This window comes from Notothenia coriiceps, unplaced genomic scaffold, assembly GCF_000735185.1.
Source record: "Notothenia coriiceps isolate Sejong01 unplaced genomic scaffold, NC01 NC01_scaffold00004159, whole genome shotgun sequence".
Classification (NCBI taxonomy): Eukaryota; Metazoa; Chordata; class Actinopteri; order Perciformes; family Nototheniidae; genus Notothenia; species Notothenia coriiceps.
In genome coordinates, this window is record NW_011336860.1 from 589 (window position 1) to 24,469 (window position 23,881).

Consider the following 23,881-nt stretch of genomic DNA (forward strand, 5'->3'; position numbering starts at 1 on the left):
AACAGCAAATATGAAGAAATGGTACAGTAGTGTTAGACAATGCTTTCAGAAGCATTTGGTTTTATGGTTTTACCATATAAGGTAACATAAGAAATTGCCACTACAGCCCATTCCCAAACCGCCCCCTACACCCTACCCCTCCGTTTGCGCGTTCACGCGGAGGGTCCGCCATATTGAGGGCTGTTCCAAAGCAACGAGTGTGGAGCGGTGTGGAGGGGGAGTAGGCTATCAAGCCCTCAAACAGCGAGTCTGCAGCGGTGCTGACTTGAGACCGGTCTCTACCTGACCGGAGTCACGCTGTGTGTGTCCGTCAGGAAACAAGCTGTTAACAAGTAGTTCCAGCAAACATCCACTGATAAACTACGATGTTAACAACCTCATGATAACCTTATGTTTTTAACTTAGGATCATACCTGTGTNCAATAAAAAAGTCCTTTAATAGCATCTCCTCCGCTATGGTGCCTCGGCAACCTGGGGGGTCTCGCAAAAGCAAACGTTTTAGATAGGTGGACCCCTGGGCAATAGCAAACACCCAGGCAAAGATAGCAAAACAATGCCGGAGCACATTTACTTTCCCGAATATGCGTTCTCTTTGATACGTTCTAGGTTGGGCAAAACAAGAGCACCATTTACCCGAGATTTAGGAGAACTATTTGACATCGTAGTCACCTTGAATAGTTAGACTAATCATTTTTGAATAAATCATCCTGATCATCTAGGTAGTAGGTCTGTTATACTGAAACCACAGTTACCATAATAATTGTACCCGGGATGATTCGATTACAAGCAGCAAAGTATTACATAATATTCACGGAGGATGACACTGTACAAATGTACGAATGCGCCTCTCCTGCTCACCCCCGCTTCATTGCTGATGCGTTTCGCCAACAACAACAATTGCGCATCACAGGGTTGCTGCTGTGCTCCAGACACTACTGACCATGATACAGATGTTAGTGCTACATCTACGGTGCATTCTTTGTTACATTCCCTGTCCTTCAGCAACAGGCTGCTGCAGCCCTGCTGTACAATATACATATACCTGGCTGATAAATCCTAAGGACTGTTACAGGATAGTTTGTATTATATCATAACTTTTTTTAGTACTTTCTAATGCATGTAACATATGTAACACTAAGCAAATAAATATGTGATTCTCCAATGTTCAAAGTGTGAAATGAAAATTAAATTGGCTGCAACCACTTCCAGACTTTCTTTGAACATAAAGTGCAACAAATGTGCATACGCAGACAGTATATATATATATATACACTTTGTCACATGAACTTTAAATGTTCTGGTCCATATATATTTTCTACCATATCTAAATTACACATATCTAGTAAAAGAACCGTACATTTTGATATCGTATTTTCAGACTGTATTGGAATGTTCTTCCTCTACCAAAAATGGTCACTAGCGAAACATAGTGCATACAAAAAAGTATTATATTAACCTGTTAAGATTGTTTTACCTTCCCTTCTCTAAATAGTATTTTAACAAATATTTGAGGGTTTTCACAATTAAATTAATATAAGCTAATTTATCAAATTTGAAAGTTCAATTTATACAATTGATAAAAATCATAATGCAAACTTTCTTTGTAAAATGCATAATACTGATCATATTGATTCCAGAGTTGATGATTGTTGAAATTGAACATACATTAAACCAATCACTATCATATCATTTTAGTTGATAACTCAATGTACTTTATTTTTTACAAAACATCCAGTGTTTCGGTAGTGACCACAGTATTTTTGAGATATCTCACTGACTGTAATGAGAAAGAAGGAAAGAGAGTGCTTGCGGAGTACATTGACCCTTAAAGACAAGACAGTTATTGTTTGCAAGGTTTTTATTAAGAACATTATTTATTGTAAGAGCTACAAAGTGTACACAGTAAAAGGAAAAAAAACACCTTTGCTAGCTACAAAATAATAATTGCTCTTGGTGTGTAGTCCAGTGTAGCTGGATGTGGCCTTCTAGGAATGAATGGGGATGAGGGCTCCTGGAAGTGTCCATATCCACTGCTGCTACTGTGGGGGGGTGCATGCATTAATTCCCTGATCAGGGAAAGGCCACCCTGAATAGTGCTGTTAATGTTGTCCATGGTGTTATTCATCCGATCCATGTTGGCTGCATTGCGGCTGGATGTTTGCTCCATTAGGTCCAACATCCTCTTTTTTATTTTGAGGTCTTCCTGCACTGCATGTTCAGCTGGAAGTTTTCTCTTCCTGCGGTCACTTCTGTGGCCATTCAGCTGTGCCTATAATAAACCAGAGAATGTTTGTATTACCAGATAACATAAGACCAAAGGCATGTTGTGAAATAGCTCTCAATACTTTCTAATTTTACCAAGCTTAAAAACAGGTTCAGTTTTTCTGTGGAAGGTACTGCATCATAGTATATAGCAAGTCCGTTAAGCTTGAAATCATGAACATACCTGGAGCAGATCCCTGCGATGCCTTACGACCGCAGCAGTTGACAGACTTCCGTTGGATTCACTCGACTCTGGCGAATCGCTGGAACGCTCCAAACTCGGGGATGAACTTGGTACGGGCGACGACTCTTCCAAGTCGAGCAAGTCCCCTGTCTCGACGCCGGAGCTATGGGGGTGCTTAGCAGGCGAGCCACCCCAGATCTGTTCACACAGCTCGAAGAACATGTACACAACACGTCCTTGGCCACTCCGACGCCCAAGGTCCACCGCCTGCCTGTACTTAATACGAATTTGCTTTAGCTTCGCTGTAAGCTGGCCCTGTGTAATGGAGCCCTTGTCGTGAGGGAAATCTTTCTCTGTCGGGGTCCTCGGATATTGCGCCTGAAATAAGTCCCCTATCTCGCTATATTTTGGCTTGCAGGACTCCCAGTCAAGATTCTCCTGTAGTTTGGTAGTTTTGTAGTCTAGTGTGACATGTAGCAGAAGTTCTACCTCATCGTCAGTCCACGAAAATAGCTCCTTTCTTGTACGAATAGCAGCCATCTTCTACCTTGTTTGTTTGTTTTGTTTGTGCCTCACACATCCGGGGGGGTTATGGCTAGAAAGGATCCGTCTAGTGTAAATATGACGTCACGTTCTCGTTGTAACTCTCGTTGTAATCGGAGCGGCTCGGAAACACATCTACAGAAGTAGCATGATGCAACATACACATTAATGCAGCAGCAATATTAATAGAGAAACATCAGACATAATAGTAAAACACTGCAAGTGAACATTTTATTGCACCAGGAACTATCTTGGGACTTTTACTGCGACAACGTTGATTTGCCTGTGAATTAAAAATAAACCATAGTGTTGGTGATCTACAGTGTTGTCATTCTTCTTTGAACACCAGCTAGACCGCTAACACCCTATTTCAACAATCACACTCCCTGTAATTGACATAATTAATAGATAGTTTAGCTTCTCATCATCATTTGCTGTGGCCCACTGATGTTAACGATCGTAACTGAAAGGCTGCCTGCCAAACGTAAACATTCAGCCACGTGACATTCAGCCAAACTCTCGCGAGAGTTTTACACAAGACGGATCCTTTCTAGCCATAACCATCCGGGGGGGATCTTATACTCGCTGCTTTTGGTGTATTCTGTGGCGGAAGTTACAGCGCCAGTTACAGGCCCGGCATAGGTACTACAGCGTGTCCAGCGCTTTCGAGCGGTCTCGTGTGGAAGTACAGTGCCACTTACAGTCCCGGCATATGTACTACAGCGTTTCCAGCGTTCTGGTGTGAACAGACACGTCAAATGAAACGAATACGTGTGAACGGAAGACTTTTTAAAACGCATACTGTGCATAAACGCAAACGTTCCCGTGTGAGCAGCACCTTAATAAGAGAGAGTAGATCATACTTAGTCAGTTTTCAAGAAAGAAGGACATTGCTGGACCTATTTTTGATAACTTCAAGAAGCTTTAATTGTTTCACCAGATATGTTAAAAAAACAGATATGTTAAAAAAAAACATGCATTTCGAGAACAGATGTGTCAGAAGTGAATTCCTGCACAACTAGCTCATTCGCTGCTTTTATTATTGGTCAGTAAATTAACCATATTAATAGAAAAGTGGAAAGTTGGAAATTAGAGCGATGAACAAAGTAAAGCTAGATTACTTTCCTTCATCCCTGCTAAAGAAAAACTACTGACTTAAAAAGTACTAAAAAAAACAATGCACACATTTTTATAATAAATGAATAAGGAGATAAATAACTTTCAATAAATAAGGAAACATTTATAATATTACTAATGTCCATGAAGCGTCCATGTGAGGATGCATTCACAGTGTGCATGCTTGCAGGCTTACTGCTGACTCTCTGCTGTCCGGATGGTGTTCCAGCTGTTGCGCTGTGTGGGAAAAAGACATTACATAAGCATCTCAAACAAACATGACGAGCCGAGTCGCTTAGCTCAGCAGTGGTTTAGACGTCACAATGACCATTACACACCATTAACGTCAGTTCTTAGAAAAGGCTGATGTGTTCGCTGAAAAACCTGCACTAAGGTGCACCTTTTGTATCAATTCAACAGATGGTAGAGTGGTTGTTAGTGGTCCTCTATTATGGAGTCATAACAGGGCTAAAAAACAACATAGATGTAAAAGAATAAGATACTAAATGTGAAAAATATTAAAGGGTGTTGATAAAAGAATAAATATAAAAGTGAAAATATACCAAAGAAAACCATTTTTATTGTAAAAAAAAAAGAAAAAACAAAATTTTTAGAAAACCTAAAATAATTAATAAATGAAGAGATATAAAGACAAAATCAAAACTGGTCTGCACGACTTTTGATAATATTGGTGTAGAATAAAAGCACACTTTCTCATTGGTTCAAACCTCAGCGCGCGCACACACACACACACACACACACACACACACACACACACACACACACACACACACACACACACACACACACACACTGCGTCTGCTTATTGTTGTAGAAAACTCAACTTTTGGATGACAGTGAGCATATTAGCATGACAAATATACTTAGCAAATAAAATAAAAAGATGCTAAGACTACTGATCATCACCAATGTAATGAACAGTAGTCTTAGCATCTTTTTTTAGGCAAGATTTTGCAGGACATTGTGAAATAAAAGGAGAACTGAAATTAAGCTATTATTAAGTATTTTAATGTCATTATTGCATTGTGTTTAATGGCAGTATCTGGACGTTTTTGGCAAATGGCTGACCTAGATTTCCACTGGCTTCTTGAAAGCCTGTTATTATGATTACAGCTTACATAAATGTGCTGACGGGTAATAGTGGATTCTGGGAAAAGTCCAAAATGAGACTCCTGAAAGATTCCACTTTGCTACGATCAGCAGAACAGAGTGAAATGTTAATGTTAGGTTGCTTGATTAAGACAGTGTGGTACCAGTTTCCATCATCTTAAAGCTGGAAACAGAATCCAGCTGTGGCATAAAAAGAGTGTCAGCTTCAGTGTTGGTCTGGCCTGAGTTATTGAATGAGAGAGCACTTATCTGAAGACATGATGGACTTAATTTTGTTAGATTGGTGTTCCAGCTTTAATTTCCTAATTAGATTCACGGCTTTTCTTTGAAGTGCGCCTCTTCTAGAAATGCAGATAATGTTTGTCTCAGTGTATCACAAAGAAACTTGAAAATGTTCAGTTCTGCCTCTTTACTCCATCATTGTTTCTAGTAGTGAGTAAAACTGCTTCAAAGACTATACACCAAACAGTGATTAACCTTTTTGTAGATTAAACCACTTTTCTGGTTTGAAAACACTTTATTTGGATAGTCCCCTTTGCAGACTACTATATATCTATATCTATATTTGTATGTTATTATGTCTAAATATTTACACACAACTGTTTAACTCTGTATGTACAGGTTTAACAGATTATCTATAGAGTATGTGACAATTCCTTAACAAACCTACTATTATAATTTAATGAACCTTGAACTACTCTCCATTGGTCAGTAAGTCAACAGATGAGTACAATGTCTAACAAATGAATCCAGTCAAACTGCATTATATAATCTCCATTTAAACTTCCTCGTGAGAACAGATGTGTTTATAATAATTTAGGACTGGTAGGTACAGTAGCGGAAGCTACTAAAGTTACAGTTGGGGATTAACACAGGAAATTGACCAACATTTTTGTGCTGAAATCTGTCTGCAGCATCTGACCTGAGAGGATGTTCCCCACAATTAGCCGCTGTATTAACCCGATCATTTTCCCTCTTCCTCTCTCTCTCTGCAGCAGAGTCCTACTCTGTGGCGGGCAGCAGCGGCAGTATCACTCCATCAGGGGGCCCGGTGCCCCTGCAGGCCTCCGGCAGCTCCAGCCCCTGCTCACACTCCCCGTCTGCAGCATCTCGGTACCCTGTCAGCGCCCTGAAGAAATGGCTCACCAATCCCGTCCGCAAGCTGAGCTCTGATGCCAGAGCAGGAGCGGGGAAAGTTGAGAAGCAGATGTTCAGGTCAGACAGCCGGCCGCCGCAGTCGCTGCTTTCCCACAGTGAAGCTCAGCAGAGGCCTCTGCAACCGCACGACAGCTACACCATCCTCCCGTCTGCAGACACACTGGTGAGGCTTAATAACAGACGGCTGCATTCATTTCTCCTGAGGAAATACGTTCTTGTTTGTAATGGTTGTGGTGTTTGTGTTGTACAGGTGTGGAAAGATGGCCTGTTGAGTCCAGCAGCTCCTTCTCCTGCGGAGCCGCCCTGTCCGAGCTGCCTGTCCGACCTCCTGCAAGGCAGATACACACAGACTCCAGTAATGTCTCTATTATTATATTCTACTCCTGTTCTATTTAAAGGTCTGTCTCAGCAAACTGCAGGTTTATGGAAAGCTGTAAAGTTGTCTGAGATTAATAGATATCTTGATTGAAGATCAATAAATCGTCCATGATGTTTGCACAGTCCGCCAGCCTTTATCAAGCTGGAGGCAGGCATTCAATGATAAAGATATATCATAATACAAGATCTAAAGAACTGGAAAACTGGATCATAGAAACAGAGAAAGCTGCTGGGTCTGTCCACAAGAAGATATAAAAGTAGTTAGCAGTACAAAAAAGATGGGAGGGTTTAGAGAAACAAATGTACAATGATGAATGGAAACTATACAAGTCACAAGTGCTGTCAACACTTTATTCACTCCCTCCCAGTTGTTGTGATCATTTCATTGGAGCCTCTCTCATTATCGAACCCTCAGGTAATGCAAGTCATAAATAATGGAAACACATACGCTTAAATGAACGAAACTATGAATTGTAAACTTACACGTCCCTCTACGGCCTGTTCAGTTTTATCAGCATGTGAAAGGCTTTTTATTTGCCCACATCATTTGGCTTCCAACAATTGTGGCAACATTTTCTGCATATTTTGTAGATGAGCACACACACAACAGCACATATGAGTAATTTCTGGTAACTCTACACTATGCTCTACACCAGTGAATACTCTTTGAAAGACCATTTGGACTGGAATCAATCCTGTGGGCTTTTCCAGACGGTATCTGGAAGTAATCACTAGCAAAGCAGCGTGTGGCGGGCTGAATCATCTTAAGGGTTGTGGGTGAGGAGTGTACATGTCACAACACCAAAGCAAATGAGAGCAATAAGAATCCATTTAGCTAGGAGAGCTCTAATCTCGCCAGCTGTATGTCAACATCAATTCTGACTGTGGCGGTTGCACAGATGAAGCAATGCGTTTACCTCCACTTCCTGCTTGGCATGCTCTCGGTCTCCTTCCTTTCTTTGCTGTCGACTGTTCCAGTTCCTGTTGCATTGTTTGACATTCTTCTGCTTGATTAATGACTGTCCTCACTTTCGGCCTCTCTCAGTCCAATAGCATTTTGAGTCCATAGACACCTTCAGCATTATATTTACCTTGGATTCTCAACCCTTAAATGCTGTGCAAGGTAGAAGACGTTATCATCTCTAGATGTTTTTAATTCAAACCAAATGTTGGGAATATATGTCAGTTAGCTTAGCTCAGAAAAAGGAAACTATCCTGGCTTTCTTTTATATACATTGCTAAGTTTTTTAAATGATAATATGTAGCAGTTGATACTGTAGATGCCACACAGATTTAGCATTGGCTAGCTACGTATAGCTATATTGCATGGGGATTCATGGGTAATAATTAGTTACCAGTTAACAGTTTTGTGTGAATGAAATGCTCAATGTATCATTGCTAATAGTATGTTATTTTCGTATTACTGTAATGTGTATTTTCATACATGTTAAATAAAAAAAGAAAATGGGGCCACGGACCCCTATTGAAGGCCATTGATCTAGTAGTGCATCATGGCAGAGCATAACTTGTGGTGAGGCTACAGTTTGCCAAAAGTGTTTAAAGTGAAATTCACATACAAAATGATTCTGCTTTTAGGTGAGGAGGTAAACTTGTTATGCAATAACTCTCCATACTGTGGTCGGTTTTCGCAAACGTTATTATCTGACTGGACACATTTCACAAATGTTGCCTATTATTAACCTTCATCTCTCAGTCCTAATACTGTTTTCCACATGTCCCTGCCCAACAGTCCCTTAGGAGAGACATTCAAAAGTGATTATAGCTCTCAGGTTTCTTGGGATTTAGGGGGTGGCATGACTTTCCAAAAGGAAGCATAACATTGTGCTACTAATGTGTTTCCCATTAGGACCCTCTCATCTTTATATATATTTCCAGATGTGTGCCGCCTGGGTTAGCCTCTGTAGACGAAGCTTAATGATTTATGTTTGTTTGGTTGTTGCCAAGTGTTCAGACATACCGCTAGTACTTTAAGGTCCTTTAAACAATTGCAGGATACTCCATTGAAAGCTAAAGTCCTGTATCTAAAATCCTGCTTAGTACAGAAGTTTTTCAGCTAAATTTAAAGGACAAATTCAAAACCTTTTATGTAAATGTCGAATCAGTGTTTATGGTAAATGTAGTTCATGGAAGAAATACATTACCCAGTGCTTGATATATTTACTGTCAAAGCTGAGTTCCCAAGGATAAGGCTTTACAGGCAGTGGCTAGATGTACCAGGATGCATTGTGCCTTACTGACTCTCAGCCAAAACATAGTGTAGTAACAATGTAAAAACAAGGAGGCTCAATAGTTCAAACCAGCATGAACTAAAAGGCCAATTTAAGGACCCCCTGATTCAATCTTTGGCATTTAACTGTATTTCATAAGTTTATCATATCATGTGTACTGTCAAAAAGCTTAATTTAAAAAGGAACTATCAAATAAATGTAGAGTAATAAATGAAAACACTCAAGTTAAGTACCTCAAAGTTGTACTTAAGCGGAATACTTGGGAATGTTCTTCCCTCTGGGGTTACTGTGATGCTTACAAATCTGTGCTGCCATGTTTGTGTGTTTTAGAGTCAAAGATCCAGCATGAACTCTCTCCAAGGGGAAGACGGCGGCACTGTGACAGACGACTCGTCCAGCCAGTGGTCGGCTGCAGTGGACAGTGAGGAGGAGAGAAACATTGCCTTAGAGAAGAGCATGTAGGTGACCTCTACTTTAAGGAAGTAGCTCCACCATTTTACACTTATGTGTTTCCTTACGAAAAGCATCATATGCATAACTGTATGCTGAAGTTGTGTTTACATTTCTTGAACAAAGCACTTAACTAATTTCAGGGTAGACTGACAACATCATGTAGTAGTAGGCATATTTGAATTTAGTAGGAAAAGCCAGGCCAGTTGTTTGACCCGTTACCAGTCTTAATGCTAAGCTTAACTAACTGTCTCATTGCTATAGTTTATTTTTTTAATTCAGACATGACAATGGTATCAACCCTATCAGAAAGAAAGCATACTGTATAAGCGTATTTATCAAAATGTTGGACAAATACCACTTTTTTTAACCAAAATGTACTTTTTTATTATTGTGATGTATTTGCTGTTTCGTAATCTATCCGTCAGATATGTGCTGGCAGAGCTGATAGAGACAGAAAGGCTGTATGTGGAAGATCTCGGGCTCATCGTGCAGGTGTGTCTCTCCACCAGCTGTCAAATAATCTGTGTACAACACTTTTACTAAATTCATTCAATTGAAAAGTGTCCGTGTGTGTGTTTGTGTACAGGGCTACATGGGCAGCATGTCTAAACAGGGAGTCCCTGAGGATCTGAAAGGGAAGGAACGGATTGTGTTTGGAAACATCCATCAGATCTACGAGTGGCATAAAGAGTGAGTCAGAGAGTCAGAGACATCTCCTCTGCCCTCCCTTGTTAGTTCTTCTGAATTTGTACCATCACAGAGTTTACACATATTTCTCCTAAGCTCCTCATGTTTCAAGGTGGTTGTGGGAGTGTGTGTGGATGATGATTCCACCCTCTCTGCTTCGTGTCACACAGTTATTTCCTGGGAGAGCTGGAGAAATGTGTGTGTGATCCCGACAGCCTGGCCAAGCTCTTCATCAAACATGTGAGTCTACAGATCAGTGTGTTAGTGTGTGTGGATGAAAAGTTTCATTTCTCGGCGTGTTTTCAATTTGGCTGAAGGCCATCGCTTAGATCAGAGATCTGACTGTGTGTGAAACCTTGGCCCCCGACCATCCAGATGTGTGTTCATCCCGCAGATCAGTCTGTGTGCAGGTGCAGCTGCAGAATAAACAGTCTCATCAGCTCTCAAAGCCCTCAGTGTTAAAGATGCTCCTCAGAGACGCCTCCTTTTGTGAAAATGAGCTGGAATTACAGATCTCAGAGCTCTATACAAATATTCACAACCACCTCAATGTTTTCCATATGTGGTTGTTTAACACTGAACTTTGAGAAACCTACTATTTCATATCACAGTGGAAACAGATCTCCGCAAATGGAATTTCCAACGGAATTACAAACATCAACACAGAATTTCTGCTGAATTCAAAGACACTGCACACATGGGTTCAATGCAGAAACCATGAACAACCTCTAGGGTAGTACATAACAGTATCAGTAACAGTATTGTTACAAAAGAAAAATCTCCTTCTGGAGAATAATGGGGGAAATATTTTGATTTGGCTCAGTTTCTCTTTCCGCTTCAAGCAGTGTAGTGTGGCACGCAGAATTAAGCCACAGCAAATTAAACCTTTCTTCCTCAGTCACTGGAACTATTTAATGAGGCAAAGGTCCTGCACTGGTTTAACAAAACTCCAAAAAGACTCTTGAGCAGATTTGGAGTACAACAAAACTGAGAGGAGTCCAAACAGCACACAGGATTATTATTTCTATATCCGTTTCTCACTTGTGTTGGACCAAGTATTTTGATCCTTAACTTAAAAGTATTAATACCACACTTTTAAAATACACCACTAGAAGTAAAGTCCTACATTCAAAACCTTAACCTATGTAAGTATAATCAGCAAACAAACTCAAATCTTTTCTCAAAGTATCACCTGTGCAGTAAACGTTCCCCTATCTTTGTTACAAAGTGAATATAGGGTGTGTTTGGATTCATTCTAATGTGGCATTACATTCTATAAAGTCCTCATGTGTTTTTTTGATGTGGGCAGATAACAGCCCTTTTTCAGCTTTGTGATGATGCATTTTCCAGCTGGTCAGAGAGGGTTTTTAAAAATGTTATCTAGCTGCCTAAGAAGTTGGAAAATGTCCTTAACCCATAAAGGTACACTTCCTCCTTCAGGTTTTTTAACACCCAGAACCAACACAGCATGTTTTCAGTGGCCAAGAAGGGGAAGCAAATCGGTAATCTGTAAAGTATCTAAAGCTGCTAGATAAATGCGCATAGATCAAAAATGAAGGACATATCCCTCTGAGATGTAGTGAAGTAGATGTATAAAAGTACCTCAAATGTGTACTCTCTCGCTGCACCATATGAGCTCTTCCTCTCTTAATTGTTTACCTTTCAGGAACGGCGTCTTCACATGTATGTGGTTTACTGTCAGAACAAACCCAAATCAGAGCACGTTGTCTCCGAGTACATTGAGAACTTCTTTGAGGTGAGTTTACTTGTATATACCACAGTCAGTTTTACTGGAACTCTTTGGGAACTTTTTACTTTAAACCTTATCTATCTTTGTGGTCACCTGACAGGATCTCCGGCAGCAGTTGGGTCACAGGCTGCAGCTCAACGATCTGCTCATCAAACCCGTTCAGAGGATCATGAAGTATCAGCTACTGCTGAAGGTTTGATGTTTAACATGACCTGCATGCATGGCACACCAACAACAAGATATACAAAGGTCTTCCCAGGAACTCTGAGGAACCTGACCTAGTGGCAGTCAATACACTTTGTCCTATTTTGTAGCCACTACAATAATGGATCTTTAGAATGCCAAGTAGCCTTTCCTGCTTTGGGTTTTATTATAAGGGCACTTTTTACTTTCTTGAAAATAACAAAAACTCTAAATAAACTCTCTGACCCCAGGACTTCCTGAAGTACTACAGCAAAGCAGGACGGGATGTTGAGGAGCTGGAGGTAAGAGATCATTACAGAACGTGAATACAGTCACCTCATGCACATCTAGCTTAAACCTAATATGCAATAGGAGACCTGCAATAAATCCTACCTTCATGCCAATTTGGTTCAGTTCACTTTACATTACAACCTTTATAAAGGAAGGTGTGATAACATGTTATAATAACAGGGTGTCCGCGGGGTCTTAAAAAGTATTAAAAGTTGATAAATCAATTAAGCGAAAATTAAGGCTATTGAAAAGTATTAAACGGCATTTTCCAAGGTATTACATTTTGTAGCTTGTTTTCAATAAGTACATCAATTGTCCAAAGAGGTTGTATTCTACAGTGTACCTGAATGTAATCATTGCGTAGGTGTGTAGTGTGATTCTGTGTAGTTTATTTATGGCATCCCGTTGGATTTGACATAATCTGAACAGGACATCGCACGCCCACTGCTTGATAGCGTTCGAAGGTCCGTTTACGCCGGTTGTTAAACAACATCGTTTTGGGGAAATGCAAGTTTGCGTCCAAATGGTTGGAAGATAAGGAGGAAGGACAATCAATACTATAGTCAATGTGAGGTAATGTGTGTCGCCAATGTAACCGGTTAAAACTCGAAGTGGCGATGAGGTCTTAAAATGTATGGAAAGGCTCTTAAAAGGTATTCAATTCGACTTCAGGATTCCTGCATATACCCTGAATAAGGGGCTTGTAATAATCATTCATTAATAGATAACGAGACCCTTATCAATTCTTACAAGTTATGTTGATATATATTATGGTGTTAATAATAGCATCATCATAAACACATGTCATTAGTTTAACTAAGTGAAGCATGATGTGATTGTAAAACCTTCAAGCTTTTTTTTCTTTATTACTATGAATAAAAACTTTAATTTGCATGTTTTAGCAGTTAATGAACTTTTGAATCTACTGGATCTTAAGTGAGAAATAATGCAGTGTTGGAGTTAATAAAGCCTTTATTAGGCTAATGAATGCATTTTAAGTATAAATCCATTTGAATGAAAGAGACAAAAAGGTTTAGCAAAGGTTTAAAAAACTGATAATATATAGTAGTTAAACATTGATTTTAATGCTATTATGAACAATTATTAGAAATTCATAAGGCTTTCATTAACACTCATAAACTGATCAAAAGTTGAAGTAGATATACATTTCTTCTAATCTAACAGTAAACATTTTTGAAGCAATTAGGAACACTGATAAACCGCATTAGCTTTAGCTAGATGTGCTTAATAAACTGGCTGCATGGGTAAGATAATACTCAGTCTGCAAATCACAAAATATTATTCTCACTTACTAATTCCCCTGCATTTCTTCCATCAGAGCGCCGTGGAGGTGATGTGTTTCGTGCCAAAGCGCTGTAATGATATGATGAACGTTGGCAGGCTCCAAGGTTTTGAGGTGAGACCAGATAAGTTATTTCCTGTCCGTCATCACAGATGAAACACATGCAGGCTGATCCAAGGTCTGTTACTGACCAACTCACTGTTCCAGGGGAAGATCACGGCTCAGGGGAAGCTGCTCCAGCAGGACACGTTCTCTGTCAGCGAGCCGGAGAGCCCCTTCCCGTCCAAAGGGAAGGAGAGGAGGGTCTTCCTGTTTGAGCAGCTGGTCATCTTCAGTGAGCCCATCGATAAGAAAAAGGGCTTGTCTTTGCCTGGGTACACTTTTAAAAACAGCATCAAGGTGCGTGTGTTTTTAAAACATCCTCAATTCATCCATAGTTTAGTGTTTTTTTCTCCATGTATAACGAGTCTCCTGTGTGCTTCAGGTCAGCTGTTTGGGCATAGAGGATTGCTCTGATAATGATCCGTGCTCCCTGGTGCTGACCTCCCGCGGGACTGATGGCAGTGTGACGCGCTTCATCATGCAGGCATCATCTCTGGAAATAAAGCAAGCTTGGCTCGATGACGTGGTTCAGATCTTAGAGACTCAGAGGAACTTCCTTAATGGTACCAGAGCTCAGTGATCCTTCAATAAAACTAGAGATGAAAGAGTTTGCCTTAAAGGTGTCCTATCATGCAAAATGCACTTTTTTATGTCTTTTATATATAAATATGTGTCCCCGGTGTGTACGGGAACTCACAAAGTGTCAGAAAACAAAACCCTCTCTCTTTTCCTCCATACCCAAATCTCTAAAAACGGGGGTACAACGGAACTGATCCAGCATCCGATATGACGTAATATCAGAAATGTGGGCTGGCTTTACACCCACGGATCAGAAACTTCACTATCAGAAACAATGCCGACGTGTTTTGGAAGTATGGTCTTTGTTTACATTAGCAAGCATGCTAACACTCAGAGCTAACCTGTACTGGAGAGAGCATGTGTAAAAAAGCAGGAAATAAAAAAAGAAACTCACCTTGTAGTAAACCTGCAAGAGAAGAAGCATTTGAGCTCCAGACTGTTTCAGAAATAATCCTTGATGTGGTTTTGAACACGATGTGGCATTTGATCACGGCAGCATTTAGCTGAGTATCTGGGTAGAATTCTCCTGCATAAGCTCCCCCCCCTTCTTTTTTTGTTAAAGCTTTTAGACCTAGAATCAGCCCTTCTCTAACAAGGCTGAATTAGAGGGGTATGAGGCAGGGCTAGAATGCGTGATCTGTTTGGTATTTTGAGCAAAACACCTAACACACATATTTGTATATATCTGAGACCTATAATATATGCCTAAAAACAGTATAATAGGAGACCTTTAATGTGACATCTCTTCCTGCAGCCCTTCAGTCTCCAATCGAGTACCAGCGCAGGGAGAGCAAGTCGAACAGCCTCGGCAGGAACATGAGGTCTCCGACTGCTTCAGCCCCCGGCCTGCGACCTCACTCCTCTGCGTCCATGGACCGCCGGCGGCTGCCCTGCCTGCTGACCCACAACACCTCCCTGCCCTCTCTGCACCGCCCCCACCACAGCCCGGCCTCCAAGGTGGTGAGTGTGCTGCTACGCTTCCCTGGAGCATTTATGTACATTAAAAGGGAAATATCATACTCATCTTCAGGTTCATTCATACAAAAGTTGTTTACATGCTTAATTGTTAAAAACACATTATTTCCTCACGCAGTCTGTCTGATAATACCTGTATTAATGATCAGTTTTAATGCCTGTCCCTTTAATAAACTGTTGTGGACTTTCACAGGATACCGCATGAAACACTTTTCAGATAACGTATGAACCATTGTGTGAGGATACATTGAAAAAGACATGAAATCTCAGTTTTTACACCCTAGAGCAGGGGTGTCAAACTCAATTTCATCGCGGATCACATTCGCATTATGGTTGAACTCAAAGGGCCGGTTGTAACTTTAAGACTATATGAATATATAATATATATCAAATAATGTATTATATTACATTATTGCCTCATTGGATTATTATCAAATAGGTTAATAACTTCATAACTAACGACGTCTGAAGCAGAAGTCTAGGGCAAATAATTGCAAGTCTCTTCAGTGTGCATGTCACAAAATGAGATGCATTGTGTCCAATGTAGTTTATGGACAACGTGCTTCTGTAAAGTGGCATGTAACTGTATAATAAACTCATTATGTTCTTTGCAAGCTCGTGCGACATAAAATGAAGTCGCGGGCCAAATTCCGGCCGGCAAGAGCTTGCAAAGGGCCTTGAGTTTGACACCCCTGCCCTAGAGCCTTTAATACATTTCTCCTCCTCTGACATCCACTTTCTTTCTGATTTCTGATTCTCTCTTAAGTTTTCTAGTCCCTGTGCTTCAACCCATCGATCAGCTCTCCCTCCTCTTCGCTCCCACCAGCAGCTCAGTTTGTGCACAGAGGTGAGCCTCGACCATGGGACGTTCAATGGCCTGACACCCTGCAGCCAGCACATCATGCAGGTACACTTCATAATCCACAGAACACAAAGGTTTGGACCAGATAGAGCTGATTTGTCTATGTCAGCGGCATAAGGCAGTTTGTTGTCATGATCAGGGGAATTCATCCACAAAAACACACTGGATGCTGCACTAGGTCAGAAACCAGAGGAGACTGTGAAGTCCACCGTAGACAGACCACTTTTGGACTAAATGTACTCTCCATTAAAGGCAGCTCATTGTGGAATAACCTCCCAACTGAGTTACGGGATTGTCCCAGTCTCAATAGCTACAAAGTCACTCAAAGAATGGTTGAGAAACAAACCATCGTGCAATCACCGCTAAATGCACTTTAACACAGGGGTATCTTCTCTTGCACTTTTTGTAGCTCTTGTATCTGCTCTTGCACTTGATATGTCGTTGCTGCTATATTGTATTACCATGTGATAAATACTTGTGTATGCTGCTCTTGCTCTTGCATATCATGTATTTTGTTTTTGCTATGTTTGTAAAATGTAATTAATATCTTAAATGTTTTATGTGAGGGACTACGGATGGAAATGAGCTCAAAGCTAAATCTGGCACTGTTACGCTTGACACATTTTAATGTTTTAAGTGTTCATTACTGTGCATTGTCCCTGCCAAATAATCGATTAAATAAATAAAATAAATCACTAATGATGAGGGGAAATTACTCTCCAGTTGCCTTTGTCAAATATCCTGTTGTTGTTTCTGCAAGGTTTTACAAACCAGGTCCATCTAATCTTAAGCCAATGTCATTCAGTCATAAACTTTATGGAAAACTGACTGACCTGCTGTTTTATCTTATTCAGTCAGACTTCCACCAGGAGGAGGAAATGGTTTGATCACATATTGCTTATCTGGCTCTTGTCCTCTTTGTGTTCAGGCTGTTTCCATCCTGCTCTAAGAGCAAGTTTAAAGACAGGTTTCACGTTAAGCTTATTCTACAACCACCCATATGGATGTGACAACTCCAAAATTGTATTTCTGTGCAAATGATATTCAAGCAAAACCTTGGAAGTTTGTCTAGTGAACCACTAGTATTATATTAGCATTGGAGAAGCACAAAAATAGTCATTTGTATAGCTTATACATCTTTTATAAGCTGCAATAATCAATATTTTTCTACAAACCAATTCAATTGCTCGATGTAATGTGATAGGCTCACCTACAAGCCAGGTTTCCATCCAAATGTGTCACACATTTTAACAAAGAATATGCAAAATAAAATGCAACTGCTGTTTAATTGGTTGTTTTTTCCTCTCAGGGTGTGACTGCCAGGGTCCAGGCAGCTACATTAAATGAGGGTGCTCAACCAAACAACCTGGGTCAGCTGACAGAGAGCGAGCAGTGATGACCTGCGGTGACACAGACTCACTTCACCTTTCTGGAGCAGGAGCCCCTCGGCTGAGGCAGCATCGTTGGATTCACGCTTGTCTCACTGTTTCTCTTCCTCATATTTGATCCCCAATTACTCTCCGATTTTTCTTCTCCACCATGGTTTTGGCTATCCTGGATTTCTTCTTCTATAACACGTTGGTTTGATCGTGTGTTTACTCTGCATGGACACACATGTACAGGCGATGATAACAGATGAGATGTTAAAATATGGTTTTGAAGCATTACAGAGACTGTATATCATATTGTCTATGTAGACATTTCTAACTTTTTCCATTGAAAATTAATGGGTGGATTTTTTTGTAATATTTTCACAAGGGACCAATTCCACAAAATTCCCCCTGAGAGTTTAAAACCCTTAACTCTGTCATACTCTGCATCCTGAAGTGACTGAGAGACTGTGGTTTCACTCGGGGGTCTGAATCAGGTCTGTATCTCTGTGGTTCCCTGCAGATTAGCAAATAGCTGTTTTTTCCCCGTTGGTGGGCTATTTTAACCCTGCCATTGTTAAACTGTTATCTGAACGAAACACATTTGCAAACTTACACAAAGCACCCGTCCTAATCGAGCAGAAAGAGGAAAAGGGGAACAAAGATAAAACAGGTGCTCACCTGTCACTGTCATCATGAATGTAAATAATCTCATGTGGGATCGTATCAATAAAGAGCCTCTGTGCTGTCCCAACACACACAGGGGATGAAAGAGAAATGCTGTTGTCACCATCATTTTTATAAAAACGTTAAGATATTTCAGAGTAACACTTTGTCACACAGTCATGGATGACTGAGACAATGAGACCACTGGCCCCTGGGCTCAGACATGTTAGAGGGACCCCCAACCCTCTGTCAGCACATGGGAGCAAGACCCCCAGACTGTGGTACGTATTTTGAAGTAACTTCTGTTATATATTTGGTTGTTTTGCATCTTTTCTCAGCTTTTTGCATCTTTTATGTTTTTTTTGTAATTAGATTTCGCTGTGTGGCCATTGTGCATCTCTTGGTTCTCTTGGTAGCTGTTTAAAAATGTGTTGTAGTCGTGCAACATTTTGTGTCTTGTGTTGTTTTGCATTTCTTTGTAATCATTTTGCATCTTTTTATGGTCTCTTTTTTCTCCGTCTGTTTATGTTATGTTTTTTATTATTATTGCGATTCAATAAGAGATTGCCTCAAATAGAGGCTCTGGTTCAGGGTGCATGAAAATGCATTTTGGGGGAATTAATTCTACTGCGATGTGACTTGTGGAATATTCTGCAGGAAACCATGATTTGTATTTACATAGAGATTAGAGCCTGCTGATCTATTTTTTGAATTTCCAATTCTTTTTTTTACAAAGGACTCTTTATTCCAACATACAAGCTATAATCAAAGATTTACACATTATCAGATTAAGAACAGCGAACTGTTGCTAAAGCGTCCTCTAGTGGAGAGATTGAAGATGCTCATGCTTTTTTCTATAAATTAGTTACTCTTTAATCTATCATCATCCTCTTTTATATCATGAATGTTTGTTTGAAAGTTGAAATGACAGTTGTGATGACAAACAAAGTTTTATGGTCACGCGGTGGCGGTTGGTGGTCTCACTCTGACACCTCACGTCCCAAAGGCTCACTGTGCTTTGGAGCAGTGTGAGTGTGCTTCCCATGCACACTGACTTTCTTAACACCTCCGCCTTGTCTGCTCTCTTCTGTGCACGGCTCAACACGAAATATGTTCTGTCCTTTTTTCTTAAATTCTCATATCATTTAAATGTTTTTTATATTATACAGTGGGTCAACATGGACGGACCATGGCTGGATAATGGGCAGGGCACAGAGATGTAAGTGGTCTCCAAACCTTTGTTTTTGATTGTTTTGAATGTATTTGTATTTATTGTATTTCTTTGGGGATGTTTGCCACTTGTTTCAGTCATTTCACCTCACCTCATAGTCTCCTGACTCCTTGGGTCCCACATCCTCTGCCTGTGAGGCATCTATCCTTGTGTATCAAACGTATACTGTATGTATAAAGGTATCAAGTAGCACCATTTGGGCTCAGTGTTTTCAGATGCTTCCCTCACAACAACCAACATTTAAACGTTGACCCTGTTCTTATTTTTTACTGACCCTTAAGTGGCTTCCTCTGCTTTAGTTGTCTTACTCTTTTCTATAAAAATATTCACAAAATAATGACCGTGATGAACAAATATATAAACGAAGGACTAAACGATGCAGGAGCCAACTGCTGTATAGACACAGTATATTACTTTTGACTTAAATCACAAACGTAGAATATTAACTGAGTCCTGTAAATATGTCCCAGTCCAACAATTAGAGGATGAACGGTGATGGCAGGAATACAACAATCAATGCTTTTGTTTTGGTTTAGTAATAAGTGTCTACATTTGGAGATGGACAAGGATGCCTTAACGAACCTATGACTTTAATGTAGACCCCCATCCCAACCCCTCAACATAATTTAGGGCAATAAAAGAGGCGTTTCCACAGACATTTTAATATGTCAACAGTCTAAATCAATTTAAAAATGCTCATAATACGTGACCAGACAAATCAACCAGTGGTTTTTGGGTGAAGCAGGCAAGTTACATTTCTGTGTTCACACAATTAATATCACACAAAAAAATGCTTTCAGCTCAGCTATAGATCTGCCGACAATTACAAATCTTTGAACACACAATCACACAAAAACCTTTAATAATACTGTCACTGATGAAGTTTCACTTTGATTCCCCATACACACAGCTAACTTCAGAAACAAAAATCAATAATAAATAAATATCACTCAAAATTGTTTTAAAATATTCATCTTCAGATAAAAAAAAAAACATCAGGCATAAGTCTCTGGCACCTCTTTGTTAATAACAAATAACTTTTCGAAACTAATTGGTCTTATGAAACAATAAGGTGATACAAGGGCACCATCTAAAGGCCATGGTATAAAACAACATCCCTTCAGGCATGAGGCAAACAGTAACTCTCCAAAGGGTCAGTATAAAAACAGGATTTTCAAGCTTCTCCGTCTCGCCTTGACTTTGTCTCACTTTCATGCTCCGGCTACATACTTTCAAGATGTTCATTTATCACCAAACGCTGATTAATTCTGTCTCAATGTGCTGTTTTTTTTTCTTTTCTTCACTTATAATAAGAAAAAATAAACATGCACTTTTTCTTTTAGGCAGCGTGTAAAGATGCATTTCCTTTCTTTGCCGTTCAGCAACGTGCATCGGACAGAAGCGCTCCTCTTCTTTAGATGTTAGTCGAGTGTCAGACAGCAGAAGACAAAAACACACAACAGAAGGCTGCTCGCAGATCAGCTGACACCATAGGTGATGGGACTGAAAGTTTCTCCTCCTCAGACGCAATTAATCGCTCACAAATGACACAGGATTCTGGGTAAAGGGGGCTTAGCAAAACTTTAACACAATGAGATAAAAACACCCGCAAGCCAACATCCCAACCTTTGGCAGGACCCGTCAGTGACAGAGCGCAGAAACCACAGGCGGAGAAGTTCTGAATGCATTCTTCATGTGGCGTTGGTGGAAAGGATGCCTACAGTATGTGCTGTGTCTACAGGATTGTCACTTTCTGGCAAGTGTCCCTTTGCTGTCATCCTCAAACGTCCATTGCTTTTCTCAAGCTCAGTCTTTTTTTTGTTGATAGTGCAAATTGAAGGAGGCCACGTAGCTCTGCTCTGCTCATTAGCCTAGAATGACAATGAAGGGACTCAGTCTGGGAATTTGCTACCGGCCAGGTTTCCCCAAAGCTCGGTCTCTGTGTCAGAACAGCTCGAGAATGTAAAGCCAAATCAAATGAAATAAGATGATGAACTGGGTCTGGGAAAACAAGATGATTATGTTTGTTTCTACAGGTGACTGTCTAGACAGCCTTTTGATATCTGTGTCTTTAATATATACTGTGGATGAGGATATTTTAGCACTGACTGTTTCTCTATGTTGAATCCTAACACTTCTAATAAAGGTTGTTAAGTAAAAATCAAACCAAAAGTGTGTCTAAATCTTGTCTGTCGGGGCGTGGCGGGGGAGGAGAACTTCTTTGGCAACTCATGAAGAGCAGAGGAGCCCTCAGGCTGAAGAACAGAGACACTAATTATGAGTCAAACACTGAAATCGGTTCTTGAAGAACAGCAGGCCGTTTTTCGTGTGTGTGGCGTCAGAGGAGGCCGGCGGGTAGCGAAACTTGGCGTAAGTCTTGTCGCTCTCTGATTGGCTCGTCCAGGGAAGTTTGATTTTGGTGGCATGATTGACAATGACATCATCACAAGAGCCGACGTGGAGAGATCCCAGGCCATCGATGAAAAACTCTGAGAAAAGAAAACAGAAATGATTCAGCCACATGCATTTAAAACATTCAACTTATTTGATTCTGTCTAATTGAATTATCCCTAACGCTTTATATGATGCTCAATCCATAGTGCATTATTACCTGCTTGTATCACTGTGTTTTCTAATAAGTATAGTAAACACATATAAGGTTTATAGCAATAATCATCACACAATAAAAAGCACTTCTTTTTTGCAAGGATCATGGCAATACATCATTGTGATATTTGCATAATGGCCTATTTGGCTTTTACATCTATTCCTTATGCAGTACAATCATATAATGCAATGTAAGTATGTTTACTTTATTTCAACATCCTGTTAATAAGGGAGAAGTGGAAAACTGTATATTAGAGGACTAAATACAAATGTAATTCAATTGTATTTAATGCATTTAGTTTAATTAAATTATAGCAGAGCACTGATTTGGAGATGTTGACTTGAGCTGATTAAACATTTCACACTTTAATTTCTTTGCAACAGTTAATTTGATAATATCTCAATAAGTAAAATGAGATATGAATATTTAAAACATAATTTACCAAAACACTTCATTACAAAGCATTCGTAGATGATTAGGCAGTTAAGTCTCATGGTCTTTAATCAGAACGGTACTGCAGGCTCTCCCTTTGTTTCTTGTGTGCGCCAAGTTCACATTCAGATTGTCTTGATTTCACACCACTGTACGTAACTAACCCTTGCTGGGTTGCTTAAGTATGCAAAAGTTAGAAGTAAACTACACATTTCATGTTGTTTGCAGATGTTTACAGCATTCCTTTGCTTGATTTTTTAAATGTGTTTTTAATGGAAAATATGGCCCCAGATTAGCTGCAAACAACTGGAAATAAGGGCAAGCACACACATGAGTGTAGAATTTTGACACTTCCTTTTTCACACCCTGCTCTGATAAAAGACTGTTGTAGGAGCCATTTTATGGGTGTTGTTGGCATGTCAGTTTATTTAATTTATATTTATAGTGCAATACGATTTTGAACACTTGGTGGCGGGGGGTTAGCTGCACCGGGTGTATAAAAGGGGTCATAGGTGACCGGAAGAGCGAGGACACAGGAGGAAGAGCATACCGATTCAACCAGCCCGGCAGATGCTCAAGATACAACCATTCACTCTGTGATTAATTGGTAATATAAACCATCAATAAACATCATTCTGAACTGTACTCAAGACCGGAAATCATCTGTTTGTTACTGCGTCTGGATCACTCATTCTCATGTGAAAGTAATGGCAAAAAAGATATAGGATATTGGAACAACGAAATTGCCATTACAACAATGTTATTGTACATTTGAATAGTCAAATAACACTCTTCACTGTTCGATATGAACATTATTCTTCCCCTGTACTCACCCAGGTGAGCGACCCTTGTGAGACGCGGGTCGAAGCCGACCTGCTGCACTTTGTCGGTGCGGGCCAGGAAGAAGTTAATGACCCCGTCAGTCACCACGCAGTTAGGAAAGCCTTGGATGACGTGATGAAACCCTCTCCTCAAGTGTAAACAGTCTCCATCCTCCTCCCCTGACTCAATGGAGATGGTCTGTCTGTAGGTGGCAGTGTAACCTGTGGCCTCCCGCACTGCACCGCCCACCTGGACACACACACACACACACACACACACACACACACACACACACACACACACACACACACACACACACACACACACACACACACACACACACACACACACACACACACACCACACACTACTACGTAGTACGTAGTACGTACGTACGTACGTACGTACGTACGTACGTTACGGTTACGGTACGTACGTACGTACGTACGTACGTACGTACGTACGTACGTACGTACGTACGTACGTAACGTAACGTACTACGTACGTACTACTACTACTAACTAACGTAACGTAACGTAACGTAAC

The 23,881-nt window shown here is 40.3% G+C and overlaps 3 protein-coding genes across 4 annotated transcripts in view; 1 reads left to right on the forward strand and 2 right to left on the reverse strand.

Moving 5' to 3' along the window:
• Window positions 1-1,843: 1,843 nt before the first annotated feature.
• Window positions 1,844-3,090, reverse strand: LOC104942125 (uncharacterized). The gene is made up of 2 exons (XM_010767322.1): window positions 2,447-3,090; window positions 1,844-2,269 (listed from the first exon to the last, which is right to left on the reverse strand). Exons 1-2 carry the CDS (start codon window positions 2,984-2,986, stop codon window positions 1,931-1,933), a joined length of 879 nt encoding a protein of 292 aa, XP_010765624.1. The 5' UTR covers window positions 2,987-3,090; the 3' UTR covers window positions 1,844-1,930.
• Window positions 3,091-6,234: 3,144 nt separating this feature from the next.
• LOC104942126 (rho guanine nucleotide exchange factor 25-like) lies at window positions 6,235-18,341 on the forward strand. Its single transcript, XM_010767323.1, has 15 exons — window positions 6,235-6,557; window positions 6,645-6,749; window positions 9,352-9,479; window positions 9,900-9,966; window positions 10,061-10,164; window positions 10,332-10,401; window positions 11,828-11,917; window positions 12,012-12,104; window positions 12,346-12,396; window positions 13,725-13,802; window positions 13,896-14,087; window positions 14,173-14,353; window positions 15,124-15,329; window positions 16,111-16,251; window positions 17,516-18,341. Exons 1-15 carry the CDS (start codon window positions 6,444-6,446, stop codon window positions 17,600-17,602), a joined length of 1,707 nt encoding a protein of 568 aa, XP_010765625.1. The 5' UTR covers window positions 6,235-6,443; the 3' UTR covers window positions 17,603-18,341.
• Window positions 18,342-20,115: 1,774 nt separating this feature from the next.
• Window positions 20,116-23,881, reverse strand: part of b4galnt1b (beta-1,4-N-acetyl-galactosaminyl transferase 1b) — a 12,753-nt gene continuing 8,987 nt past the window's right edge. For both annotated transcript variants that reach the window (XM_010767326.1, XM_010767325.1), the window contains exons 11-12: window positions 23,347-23,584; window positions 20,116-21,962 (exon numbers count right to left, since the gene is read on the reverse strand). In XM_010767326.1, the coding sequence (XP_010765628.1) occupies window positions 21,745-21,962; window positions 23,347-23,584 (456 nt within the window). In that variant the 3' untranslated portion in view covers window positions 20,116-21,744. The remainder of the gene's footprint in view (window positions 21,963-23,346; window positions 23,585-23,881) is intronic.

Coding starts and splice junctions, on each gene's coding strand:
- LOC104942125 (XM_010767322.1), bottom strand. CDS start 2,986: ATGGCTGCTATTCGTACAAGAAAGGAGCTATTTTCGTGGACTGACGAT. Junction 2,270..2,446: donor ATCGCAGGGATCTGCTCCAG/GTATGTTCATGA, acceptor GGTTTATTATAG/GCACAGCTGAATGGCCACAG.
- LOC104942126 (XM_010767323.1), top strand. CDS start 6,444: ATGTTCAGGTCAGACAGCCGGCCGCCGCAGTCGCTGCTTTCCCACAGT. Junction 6,750..9,351: donor GCAGATACACACAGACTCCA/GTAATGTCTCTA, acceptor TGTGTGTTTTAG/AGTCAAAGATCCAGCATGAA. Junction 9,480..9,899: donor ATTGCCTTAGAGAAGAGCAT/GTAGGTGACCTC, acceptor TCTATCCGTCAG/ATATGTGCTGGCAGAGCTGA.